The sequence below is a fragment of the Salvelinus alpinus genome, chromosome 17 (genome assembly GCF_045679555.1).
Source record: "Salvelinus alpinus chromosome 17, SLU_Salpinus.1, whole genome shotgun sequence".
NCBI lineage: Eukaryota > Metazoa > Chordata > Actinopteri > Salmoniformes > Salmonidae > Salvelinus > Salvelinus alpinus.
This window is the reverse complement of record NC_092102.1, coordinates 45,332,959-45,346,778: the sequence shown is the minus strand read 5'-3', so window position 1 is coordinate 45,346,778 and position 13,820 is coordinate 45,332,959. Positions and strand designations below refer to the sequence as shown.

The following is a 13,820-nucleotide window of genomic DNA, read 5'->3' as shown; positions in this document are numbered from 1 at the left end:
AGGTGTGTAATAACAGAACAGAGGAGGTGGTGTGTAATACCAGAACAAGAAGGAGGTGTGTAATAACAGGACAGAGGAGGAGGTGTTTAATAACAGGACAGAGGAGGAGGTGTTGTGTAATAACAGGACAGAGGAGGAGGTGTTGTGTAATAACAGAACAGAGGTGGTGTTGTGTAATAACAGGACAGAGGAGGAGGTGGTGTGTAATAACAGGACAGAGGAGGAGGTGGTGTGTAATAACAGAACAGAGGAGGTGGTGGTGTGTAATAACAGAACAGAGGAGGTGGTGGTGTGTAATAACAGAACAGAGGAGGTGTTGGTGTGTAATAACAGAACAGAGGAGGTGTTGGTGTGTAATAACAGAACAGAGGAGGTGGTGGTGTGTAATAACAGAACAGAGGAGGTGGTGGTGTGTAATAACAGAACAGAGGAGGTGGTGGTGTGTAATAACAGAACAGAGGAGGTGGTGGTGTGTAATAACAGAACAGAGGAGGTGGTGGTGTGTAATAACAGAACAGAGGAGGTGGTGGTGTGTAATAACAGAACAGAGGAGGTGTTGGTGTGTAATAACAGAACAGAGGAGGTGTTGGTGTGTAATAACAGAACAGAGGTGGTGTTGTGTAATAACAGAACAGAGGAGGTGTTGTGTAATAACAGAACAGAGGAGGTGTTGTGTAATAACAGAACAGAGGTGGTGGTGTGTAATAACAGGACAGAGGAGGTGGTGTGTAATAACAGGACAGAGGAGGTGGTGTGTAATAACAGGACAGAGGAGGAGGTGTGTAATAACAGGACAGAGGAGGAGGTGTGTAATAACAGGACAGAGGAGGAGGTGTGTAATAACAGGACAGAGGAGGAGGTGTGTAATAACAGAACAGAGGAGGTGGTGTGTAATACCAGAAAAAAGGAGGTGTGTAATAACAGGACAGAGGAGGAGGTGTTTAATAACAGGACAGAGGAGGAGGTGTTGTGTAATAACAGGACAGAGGAGGAGGTGTTGTGTAATAACAGAACAGAGGTGGTGTTGTGTAATAACAGGACAGAGGAGGTGGTGGTGTGTAATAACAGGACAGAGGAGGTGGTGGTGTGTAATAACAGGACAGAGGAGGAGGTGTTGTGTAATAACAGGACAGAGGAGGAGGTGTTGTGTAATAACAGAACAGAGGTGGTGTTGTGTAATAACAGAACAGAGGAGGTGTTGTGTAATAACAGAACAGAGGAGGTGGTGTGTAATAACAGAACAGAGGAGGTGTTGGTGTGTAATAACAGGACAGAGGAGGTGTTGGTGTGTAATAACAGGACAGAGGAGGTGTTGGTGTGTAATAACAGGACAGAGGAGGAGGTGGTGTGTAATAACAGGACAGAGGTGGTGTGTAATAACAGGACAGAGGTGGTGTGTAATAACAGGACAGAGGAGGTGGTGGTGTGTAATAACAGGACAGAGGAGGTGGTGGTGTGTAATAACAGGACAGAGGAGGTGGTGGTGTGTAATAACAGGACAGAGGAGGGGGTGTGTAATAACAGGACAGAGGAGGAGGTGGTGTGTAATAACAGAACAGAGGAGGTGGTGTGTAATAACAGGACAGAGGAGGTGGTGTGTAATAACAGAACAGAGGAGGTGGTGGTGTGTAATAACAGGACAGAGGAGGAGGTGTGTAATAACAGAACAGAGGAGGAGGTGTGTAATAACAGAACAGAGGAGGTGGTGTGTAATAACAGAACAGAGGAGGTGGTGTGTAATAACAGGACAGAGGAGGAGGTGTGTAATAACAGGACAGAGGAGGTGGTGGTGTGTAATAACAGAACAGAGGAGGTGGTGGTGTGTAATAACAGAACAGAGGAGGTGGTGGTGTGTAATAACAGAACAGAGGAGGTGGTGGTGTGTAATAACAGAACAGAGGAGGTGGTGGTGTGTAATAACAGGACAGAGGAGGAGGTGTGTAATAACAGAACAGAGGAGGTGTGTAATAACAGAACAGAGGTGTGTAATAACAGAACAGAGGTGTGTAATAACAGAACAGAGGTGTGTAATAACAGAACAGAGGTGTGTAATAACAGAACAGAGGTGTGTAATAACAGAACAGAGGAGGAGGTGTGTAATAACAAACAGAGGAGGAGGTGTGTAATAACAGAACAGAGGAGGAGGTGTGTAATAACAGAACAGAGGAGGTGTTGTGTAATAACAGAACAGAGGAGGTGTTGTGTAATAACAGAACAGAGGAGGTGTTGTGTAATAACAGAACAGAGGAGGTGTTGTGTAATAACAGAACAGAGGAGGTGTTGTGTAATAACAGAACAGAGGAGGTGTTGTGTAATAACAGAACAGAGGAGGTGTTGTGTAATAACAGAACAGAGGAGGTGTTGTGTAATAACAGAACAGAGGAGGTGTTGTGTAATAACAGAACAGAGGAGGTGTTGTGTAATAACAGAACAGAGGAGGTGTTGTGTAATAACAGAACAGAGGAGGAGGTGTGTAATAACAGAACAGAGGAGGAGGTGTGTAATAACAGGACAGAGGAGGAGGTGTGTAATAACAGGACAGAGGAGGTGGTGGTGTGTAATAACAGGACAGAGGAGGTGGTGGTGTGTAATAACAGGACAGAGGAGGAGGTGGTGTGTAATAACAGGACAGAGGAGGTGTGTAATAACAGGACAGAGGAGGTGGTGGTGTGTAATAACAGGACAGAGGAGGTGGTGGTGTGTAATAACAGGACAGAGGTGGTGGTGTGTAATAACAGGACAGAGGTGGTGGTGTGTAATAACAGAACGGAGGAGGAGGTGTGTAATAACAGAACAGAGGAGGAGGTGTGTAATAACAGAACAGAGGAGGAGGTGTGTAATAACAGGACAGAGGAGGAGGTGTGTAATAACAGAACAGAGGAGGTGGTGGTGTGTAATAACAGAACAGAGGAGGTGGTGGTGTGTAATAACAGAACAGAGGAGGTGGTGGTGTGTAATAACAGAACAGAGGAGGTGGTGGTGTGTAATAACAGAACAGAGGAGGTGGTGGTGTGTAATAACAGAACAGAGGAGGTGGTGGTGTGTAATAACAGGACAGAGGAGGAGGTGTGTAATAACAGAACAGAGGTGTGTAATAACAGAACAGAGGTGTGTAATAACAGAACAGAGGTGTGTAATAACAGAACAGAGGAGGAGGTGTGTAATAACAGAACAGAGGAGGAGGTGTGTAATAACAGAACAGAGGAGGAGGTGTGTAATAACAGAACAGAGGAGGTGTTGTGTAATAACAGAACAGAGGAGGTGTTGTGTAATAACAGAACAGAGGAGGTGTTGTGTAATAACAGAACAGAGGAGGTGTTGTGTAATAACAGAACAGAGGAGGTGTTGTGTAATAACAGAACAGAGGAGGTGTTGTGTAATAACAGAACAGAGGAGGTGTTGTGTAATAACAGAACAGAGGAGGTGTTGTGTAATAACAGAACAGAGGAGGTGTTGTGTAATAACAGAACAGAGGAGGTGTTGTGTAATAACAGAACAGAGGAGGTGTTGTGTAATAACAGAACAGAGGAGGAGGTGTGTAATAACAGAACAGAGGAGGTGTGTAATAACAGGACAGAGGAGGTGTGTAATAACAGGACAGAGGAGGTGTGTAATAACAGGACAGAGGAGGTGGTGGTGTGTAATAACAGGACAGAGGAGGAGGTGGTGTGTAATAACAGGACAGAGGAGGAGGTGTGTAATAACAGGACAGAGGAGGTGGTGGTGTGTAATAACAGGACAGAGGAGGTGGTGGTGTGTAATAACAGGACAGAGGAGGTGGTGGTGTGTAATAACAGAACAGAGGAGGTGGTGTGTAATAACAGGACAGAGGAGGAGGTGTGTAATAACAGGACAGAGGAGGAGGAGGTGTGTAATAACAGAGGAGGAGGTGTGTAATAACAGAACAGAGGAGGAGGTGTGTAATAACAGAACAGAGGAGGAGGTGTGTAATAACAGAACAGAGGAGGAGGTGTGTAATAACAGAACAGAGGTGTGTAATAACAGAACAGAGGAGGTGGTGTGTAATAACAGAACAGAGGAGTGTTCTGTTAACAACAGAGGTGGTGGTGTGTAATAACAGAACAGAGGTGGTGGTGTGTAATAACAGAACAGAGGAGGTGGTGGTGTGTAATAACAGAACAGAGGAGGTGGTGGTGTGTAATAACAGAACAGAGGAGGAGGTGTGTAATAACAGAACAGAGGAGGAGGTGTGTAATAACAGAACAGAGGAGGAGGTGTGTAATAACAGAACAGAGGAGGTGGTGGTGTGTAATAACAGAACAGAGGAGGTGGTGGTGTGTAATAACAGAACAGAGGAGGTGGTGTGTAATAACAGAACAGAGGAGGAGGTGTGTAATAACAGAACAGAGGAGGAGGTGTGTAATAACAGAACAGAGGAGGAGGTGTGTAATAACAGAACAGAGGAGGTGGTGTGTAATAACAGGACAGAGGAGGAGGTGTGTAATAACAGGACAGAGGAGGAGGTGTGTAATAACAGAACAGAGGAGGTGTGTAATAACAGAACAGAGGAGGAGGTGTGTAATAACAACAGAGGAGGAGGTGTGTAATAACAGAACAGAGGAGGAGGTGTGTAATAACAGAACAGAGGAGGAGGTGTGTAATAACAGAACAGAGGAGGAGGTGTGTAATAACAGAACAGAGGAGGTGGTGTGTAATAACAGAACAGAGGAGTGTTCTGTTATTACACAACACAACAGAGGAGGTGTTGTGTAATAACAGAACAGAGGAGGTGGTGGTGTGTAATAACAGAACAGAGGTGGTGGTGTGTAATAACAGAACAGAGGAGGTGGTGGTGTGTAATAACAGAACAGAGGAGGAGGTGTGTAATAACAGAACAGAGGAGTGTTCTGTTATTACACAACACAACAGAGGAGGTGTTGTGTAATAACAGAACAGAGGAGGTGGTGGTGTGTAATAACAGAACAGAGGTGGTGGTGTGTAATAACAGAACAGAGGTGGTGGTGTGTAATAACAGAACGGAGGTGGTGGTGTGTAATAACAGAACGGAGGAGGAGGTGTGTAATAACAGAACAGAGGAGGTGGTGTGTAATAACAGAACAGAGGAGGTGGTGTGTAATAACAGAACAGAGGAGTTATTACACAACACAACAGAGGAGGTGGTGTGTAATAACAGAACAGAGGAGGTGGTGGTGTGTAATAACAGAACAGAGGAGGTGGTGGTGTGTAATAACAGAACAGAGGAGGTGGTGGTGTGTAATAACAGAACAGAGGAGGTGGTGGTGTGTAATAACAGAACAGAGGAGGTGGTGGTGTGTAATAACAGAACAGAGGAGGAGGTGTGTAATAACAGAACAGAGGAGGAGGTGTGTAATAACAGAACAGAGGAGGAGGTGTGTAATAACAGGACAGAGGAGGTGTTGTGTAATAACAGAACAGAGGAGGTGTTGTGTAATAACAGAACAGAGGAGGTGTTGTGTAATAACAGAACAGAGGAGGTGTTGTGTAATAACAGAACAGAGGAGGTGTTGTGTAATAACAGAACAGAGGAGGTGTTGTGTAATAACAGAACAGAGGAGGTGTTGTGTAATAACAGAACAGAGGAGGAGGTGTGTAATAACAGAACAGAGGAGGTCTGTAATAACAGAACAGAGGAGGTGTTGTGTAATAACAGAACAAAGGAGGTGTTGTGTAATAACAGAACAAAGGAGGTGTTGTGTAATAACAGAACAAAGGAGGTGTGTGTGAGGGAATGAAGGGAGAGCAATGAGAGGGGTTGCAGAGATATGATTGGAGGAAATGAGGAAGCGGGCGGCAGTGAGAGCTGTGGTTGGGCTGAGGTCCAGTGGTGATGTCATGCAGGGCCATTTCCTTCACCACCTTTCCTGTCTGTCCCCTTCAGGCCTGAGGAAGAAAACTCCCCTCCCCAGCGCTGCCACCAGGCCAGCCGTCTCCATGTCAACCATAAGCTAGCTCCACAGGGAGAAAACCAAAGCCCAGAGCACATCCCATACTGAGAAAGAGAGAATGAGAGAGTGAAAGAGGGGAACAAGTGAAAAAGAGCAGAAAACCACCTTTTTTCCCCCTCCCTGTGGGCCCCTGTCCACCTTCCTTTTATCTTATACACCTCCCTCCCTACCTCTCACCATTGTAATCCCTGCATTGAGAGACTGCTCACTGTGGTCTCCCTGCCCATTTCACCCTCACTCAATGAAAGACGCTGAGACTAAGAGGAGACCGATCCTCAGAGTAGGAGCTGAGCTGAAGAACATTCAATAAGACCCCATACCCCCAACTGCCTCTAATCCTCCGCATGTCTTTATCTCCTCTCAACACCACACTACAGAGCCAAAAGGCCTTTCACCACTAACAACAGCCTGATTCAGAGAAGAGCCCCAAACAGACACAAAGATGGAGAGGGAAACCAAGAGACAAAAGGGAGAGTAGGAAAAAAAAGTGAGAGACCAGGGCCTGTATTCAGAAAGTGTCTCAGAGTATAAGTGCCGCTCTAGGATCAGTGTTTCCTTTCAGATCATAATGAATAAGATTACATAGACAAGGAAGGGCCTGGTCCTAGAGCAGCAATCCTACTCTGAGAAGTTTTGTAAATAGGAACACCCTGGTCTGGAGGAGGGCAACCAACAGGGAAACTACAAAATATGGTCTGTGATACTCTACGTATCTCTGCGTGCAGTTTGAAGGAAGTTGCTCAGTAACTTTTCTGCAATGACTGGAAGACATAACAAATGGTATCCACATGTTCATACGACACTGTGGAAGTAGATAAAGAGACACACTGCCAAAATCCCGAGGTATCCCTTTAACGTGTGGTACAGGCCTCACCTGATGATGGCATCCCCAGCCCAGCAGCCGGTGGCTGGTAGGTCCCCCCAGCGATGGCTGGGGTAGCAGTGGTATGGGCAAATTGGGTCTGAGCCTAGGAGAAAGACAGTAGAGACGTTTATTATGTTGCCACACTGAAACTAAATATATATATATTTTTTCCACCTTTATTTAACCAGGTAGGCCAGTTGAGAACAAGTTCTCATTTACAACTGCGACCTGGCCAAGATAAAGCAAAGCAGTGCGACACAAACAACAACACAGAGTTACACATGGGATAAACAAACGTGCAGACGATAACACAATTGAAAAATCTATGTACAGGGTGTAGTAAGATTAGATAGGTAAGGCAATAAATAGGCCATAGTGGTGATATAATTACAATTTAGCATTAACACTGGTACATGTGTAGATGAACGTGCAGGTAGAGATACTGGGGTGCAAAAGAGCAACAACAACTAAAAATAACAATATGGGGATGAGGTAGTTGGGTGGGATATTTACAGATGGGCTGTGTACAGGTGCAATAATCTATAAGCTGCTCTGACAGCTGATGCTTAAAGTTAGTGAGGGAGATATGAGTCTCCAGCTTCAGTGATTTTTACAATTCGTTCCAGTCATTGGCAGCAGAGAACTGGAAGTAAAGGTGGCCAAAGGAGGAGTTGGCTTTGAGGATGCCCAGTGAAATATACCTGCTGGGGCGCGTGCTACGGGTGGGTGCTGCTATTGTGACCAGTGAGCTGAGATAAGGTGGGGCTTTACCTAGCAAAAACTTACAGATGACCTGGAGCCAGTGGGTTTGGCGACGAATATGTAACAAGGGCCAGCCAACGAGAGCATACAGGTTGCAGTGGTGGGTAGTACATGGGGCTTTGGTGACAAAACGGATGGCACTGTGATAGCAAATTGGATGCAGTCTGAGTCGAGTGTTGGAGGCTATTTTGTAAATGACATCGCCGAAGTCAAGGATCGGTAGGACGGTCAGTTTTACAAGGGTATGTTTGGCAGCATGAGTGAAGGAGGCTTTGTTGCAAAATAGGAAGTCGATTCTAGATTTAACTTTGGATTGGAGATGCTTAATGTGAGTCTGGAAAGAGAGTTTACAGTCTCACCAGACACCTAGGTATTTGTAGTTGTCCACATATTCTAAGTCAGAACCGTCCAGAGTAGTGATGCTAGCCGAGCGGGCGGGCAGGTGAGGGCAGCAATCAGTTGAAGAGCATGCATTTGGTTTTACTAGCATTTAAGAGCAGTTGGAGGCCACGGAAGGAGAGTTGTATAGCATTGAAACTCGTTTGGAGGTTTGTTAACACAGTGTCTAAAGAAGGGCCAGATGTATACAGAATGGTGTTGTCTGCGTAGAGGTGGATCAGAGAATCACCAGCAGCAAGAGCGACATCATTGATATATACAGAGAAAGGAGTCGGTCTGAGAATTGAGCCCTGTGGCACCCCCATAGAGACTGCTATAGGTCCGGACAACAGGCCCTCCGATTTGACACGCTGAACTCTGTCTGAGAACCAGGCGAGGCAGTCATTTGAGAAGCCAAGGCTTGTGAGTGACAGAGTCGAAAGCCTTGGCCAGGTCGATGAAGACGGCTGCACAGTACTGTCTTTTATCGATGGCGGTTATGATATCGTTTTGGATCTTGAGCTTTGCTGAGGTGCACCCATGACCAGCTCGGAAACCAGATTGCATTGTGGAGAAGGTACAGTGGGATTCGAAATGGTCGGTGATCTGTTTGTTAACTTGGCTTTCGAAGACCTTAGAAAGGCAGGGCAGGATGGATATAGGTCTAACAGTTTGAGTCTAGAGTGTCTCCCCCCTTGAAGAGGGGGATGACCACGGCAGCTTTCCAATCTTTAGGGATCTCAGACGGTACGAAAGAGGTTGAACAGGCTCCTAATAGGTAATAGGGGTTGCAACAATTTCAGCAGAACATTTTAGAAAGAGAGGGTCCAGATTGTCTAGCCCAGCTGATTTGTAGGGGTCCAGATTTTGCAGCTCTTTCAGAACATCAGCTATCTGGATTTGGGTGAAGGAGAAGTGTGGGGGGGGGGGGCTTGGGCAAGTTGCTGTGGTGGGTGCAGAGCTGTTGACGGGTAGGCGTAGCCAGGTGGAAAGCATGGCCAGCCGTAGAAAAATGCTTATTGAAATTCTCGATTATCGTAGAATTATCGGTGGTGACAGTGTTTCCTAGCCTCAGTGCAGTGGGCAGCTGGGAGGAAGTGCTCTTATTCTCCATGGATTTTAGTGTCCCAAAACCTTTTGGAATTAGTGCTACAGGATGCACATTTGTTTGAAAAAGCTAGCCTTTGCTTCCCTAACTGACTGTGTTTACAACTCTCACAGTAGGATGGTACCCCCCCCCCACACTGAAACTCAATACAACTAACTGTATGATGGTACCCTCCCCCCACACTGAAACTCAATACAACTCTTACAGTATGATGGTACCGCCCCCACTGAAACTCAATACAACTCTCACAGTAGGATGGTACCCCCCCCACACTGAAACTCAATACAACTCTCACAGTAGGATGGTACCCCCCCACACTGAAACTCAATACAACTCTTACAATATGAGGGTACCCCCCCACCTCGATAAAGGACAACATTAAGCACATGCAAATAAGAACACATTTGTGAGAACAGACATCACACTGTACGATAACATGCAGCTGAACACATATCCATTACAACCTCTATATGGAAGACATCACTAGACAGAGTACCGGACACTAGGACACCTGCAGCCTAGACAGAGTACCGGACACTAGGACACCTGCAGCCTAGACAGAGTACCGGACACTAGAACACCTGCAGTCTAGACAGAGTACCGGACACTAGGACACCTGCAGCCTAGACAGAGTACCGGACACTAGGACACCTGCAGCCTAGACAGAGTACCGGACACTAGGACACCTGCAGCCTAGACAGAGTACTGGACACTTTTGGAAGATAAAATGTCACTACATTACATTCTAGTCATTTAGCAGACGGTCTTATCCAGAGCAACTTACAGGAGCAATTAGGGTTAAGAGCCTTGCTTAAGGGCACAGACAGATTTTTCACTCTAGTCGGCTCAGGGATTCGAAACAGCAACCTTTTGGTTTCTGGCCCAACGCTCTTAACCGCTAGGCTACCTGCTGCCTAGAGAAAATATAAATGGAAATTTTTCTTCCTCTCTTTTAACAAAGAACAAGGTCGATTTTCATTTGAATGTTTCGATTGGTTTTAGCCACCCGCTAGCTTCATTGTGACCCGGAAGAGTATTATAATTCTTAAGACTAGGGGGCGGTATTTTCATTTTTGGCTAAAAAACTTACCAATTTGAAACTGCCTATTTCTCAGCCCCCGAAACTAGAATATGGATATAATTGTCAGATTAGGATAGAAAACACTGAAGTTTCCAAAACTGTAACATTTTTGTCTGTGAGTTAAACAGAACTGATATTGCAGGTTAAAACCTGAGGAAAATCCAATCAGGATGTGCCTCTGTTCTTGAAACATCTCTGTTCCTATGCATCCCTATTGCCCATATAAAGGGATATCAACCAGACTTCTTTTTCTATGGCTTCCCTAAGGTGTCAACAGCCTTTAGACATAGTTTCAGGCTTTTATTTTGAAGAATGAGCGTGAACGACCACATTGCGTAAGTGGATAGGTGGGGGCTCTCAGAGTGAGTTGTGCGCAAAAGAGAAAGGCAGCCATTGTTACTCCCGGTCCTAGTGAAAAGCCAACTGTCCCGGTTGATATATTATCGAATAGATATTTGAAAAACACCCTGAGGATGGATTATAACAAACGTTTGACATGTTTCTGTGGACATTATGGATATAATTTGGAATTTTTGTCGGCGTTGTCGTGACCGCTCTTTCCGGTGGATTGCTGGGCATAACGCATCAAACTAACGGAGGTATTTGGATATAAAAAATATCTTTATGGAACAAAAGGAAAAAATTTTGTCTAACTGGGAGTCTCGTGAGTGAAAACATCCGAAGATCATCAAAGGTAAACGATTAATTTGATTGCTTTTCTGATTTTCGTGACCAAGTTACCTGATGCTAGGTGTACTTATTGTTTTGTCGAGCGATCGATAAACTTACACAAACGCTTGTATTGCTTTCGCTGTAAAGCATAATTTCAAAATGAGACAACAGATGGATTAACAAAAGGCTAAACTGTGTTTTGCAATATTGCACTTGTGATTTCATGATATTATATTATTTACCTGTGGCGCTATGCTAGGCTATGCTAGTCAGCGTTTCTGATGACAATTATCCCGGATCCGGGATGGGTAGTCCAGAAAGATTAATTAACAGTCGGGAGGAGGTCAGAGTAGCCTACTTTTTAAAAAAGTCCAATATTCTGTCCGATACTGGGTTTTCCTTACCTTCATGACCTTGTCCACCTTAAGATCCTCGAGGGATGGATACAGCGACATTCTGTGGGAAGAACACAAAGGAAACTGTTATAATGTTGGCATGAGAAGAGTAAATAACACAATACATATGAGAGAGAATCTCACCTATAAACTGCTAACCTTTGATGGCAAATCCCTAGCTGAGAATAATGTGGTGGAAGACAGGATCAGAGGGGGGGGGGCTCTGGACCACACAGACAGAGGGTTGGAGAACAGCGGTTGGTCTGTCTGTCTATAGACCCGTGCCCATACACAGCTCTGAAAGAGTGACACACATGGCATGGCGACTCCAGGACCATAAAGCTCATAATGAGATTCCTGTTTTTCAATTGAGGCTTAAGTTTTTCACCACTAATCCACCATGATCCATTTCTGCACTTCCAGACCCCTTCCCATAATCACTCACTCCTTTCATTATTGTGAGACGGAAAAGAGAGAGAAGGGTAGCTAACGGCAACAAAGATGTGATGTAAGCAGAGGAGTGGGTGTGGTCAGAACACCCTATAAAGACCTAACTAACAAACAAGTCAAAGATACCCTTCTAATCCACATACTGTAGCCTGGGCTAGTTCTAGAACGAACAATGTAGGCTAGAAACTGACTGTAGTAAGTTAAGGTGATTTTGATAACCAAAATGTGATAAAGAAGTAAGTTCCTACCCGTAAAAATGCTGAAAGCTCATATTTAATGTTAAAACCTTTTTAAAAATGGCCTCATCGGACTACTGCGTGCCGCCATCTTGATAAGGTGTCATCGATGACATCACTTGAATGGTTCGTCTGACAAGCAGCCCAGATTAGATTGCATGCTTGTAGCCTCATTGAGAATGTTTAAAATTTTGACAATACAAAAATTATGAAAATTAAGTGCCTTTATAGAAGGCTATCCTGTTAAGAGACTAGCCAGGTAACATGGCATGAACGATAAGTTGACAAAATATATATATATATACACACACACCGTGCAAGATGGGCTAGCTAGCCAACTTGTCCGAAACCACGGCAAGCTCAGCTACCATTGATGGATATTTTGCTAGGTAGCCTAGTGACATTGGCAGCATCATTTTGTAAGTCTCACAACTAGCTGCAATTGATTTAATAAAAGTGGACACCGTTAGCAACACTACATGTCTGTAGCTAACTCTTTCAGAACAGACACCTAGCTATCTAGAAGGAGGCTCCCGAGTGGCGCAGCAGTCTAAGGCACTGCATCTCAGTGCAAGAGGTGTCACTACAGACCCTGGTTCGATTCCAGGCTGTATCACAACCGGCCGTGATTGTCAGCCGCCCTATGGGCCACATCTTTCTATCCTGAGCTAGGTGGTGCTGAAGCCACATCTTTCTATCCTGGGCTAGGCACTGAGGCCACTATCCTGAGCTAGGTGCTCGAAAAAAAATGATTCTATTATGTTCTCAAAGCATTTTCATAACATCAAGGTTGAAAGGTTACCTAACCTCGACATGTAAAACAATGTAGGTTGATTTGAGCATTTCAGTTTGTACTGTAAAGTAACAGTCAAAACATACACAACAGGCTGAATGTGTCATTGTTCACACACAGCAATCCCTCAGGGCACTTCATCAGTTAAAGAACATGTTACGTAAGCCTCAACCTGCAGCCCGTTTGTACTGCTGCCTTGTCCCCAGACACTGAACGAGCAACACAGCAACAAATATCTCAAAGAGCTGGGCTTTTGATCTGCGGATGTCTACTATCAACAAGAAAACATTGATGTCATAAAAAGTTAGTCAAGGAACAAAAAGTAGTTGCTAGCAACTAAAACCAATAAACTACATTACATCTATTAGACAACACTGAAACCTATTGGAGGAAGCTTGTGGTGGTTTCTACCTGGTACAAGGCCTTCAGAAAGTATTCACACCCCTTGACTTTTTCCACATTTTGTTATGTTAAATCTTGAATTTAAAATCGATTAAATTTAGATTTTTGGGGGGTCACTGGCCTACCCACAATGTCAAAGTGGAATTGTGTTTCGAGCGAAAAAATACAATTATATATTAAATGTCTAGAGTCAATAAGTATTCAGCCTCTTTGTTATGGCGAGCATAAATACGTTTTAGATTGTTTTATTTTATTGCTTAACAAGTCATAGTAAGTTGCATGGACTCACTGTGTGCAATATTGGTGTTAAATGTGATTTCTGAATGACTACCTCTGTACCCCACACATACGATTATCCGTAAGGTCCCTCAACCAAGCAGTGATGTTCAAACACAGATTCAACCAGGAAGGTTTTCCAATGCCTCGCAAAGGGCACCTATTGGTAGATGGATCTTTTTTTAAGGCTGACATTGAATAGCTCTTTGAGCATGGTGAAGTTATTCATTACACTTTGGATGATCTAACAATACACCCAGGTACTACAAAGATACAGGCGTTGCCGGTGAGGAAGGAAACCGCTTAGGTATTTCACCCTGAGGCCAATGGTGACTTTAAAACAGTTAGAGTTTAATGGCTGTGATAGGAAAAAACATCAACATTGTAGTTACTCCACAAATTACAATACTAACATACAGTTGAGGTCGAAAGTTTACATACACCTTAGCCAAAT

At 44.4% G+C, this 13,820-nt stretch overlaps 1 protein-coding gene across 1 annotated transcript in view; it reads right to left on the bottom strand.

Moving 5' to 3' along the window:
- The window catches only part of LOC139543032 (syntenin-1-like), a 35,831-nt gene that overhangs the window by 15,355 nt on the left and 6,656 nt on the right, over positions 1-13,820 (bottom strand). Inside the window, exons 2-3 of the mRNA XM_071349137.1 lie at positions 11,219-11,270; positions 6,823-6,916 (exon numbers count right to left, since the gene is read on the bottom strand). Of these exons, the coding sequence (XP_071205238.1) occupies positions 6,823-6,916; positions 11,219-11,269 (145 nt within the window). The 5' untranslated portion in view covers position 11,270. The remainder of the gene's footprint in view (positions 1-6,822; positions 6,917-11,218; positions 11,271-13,820) is intronic.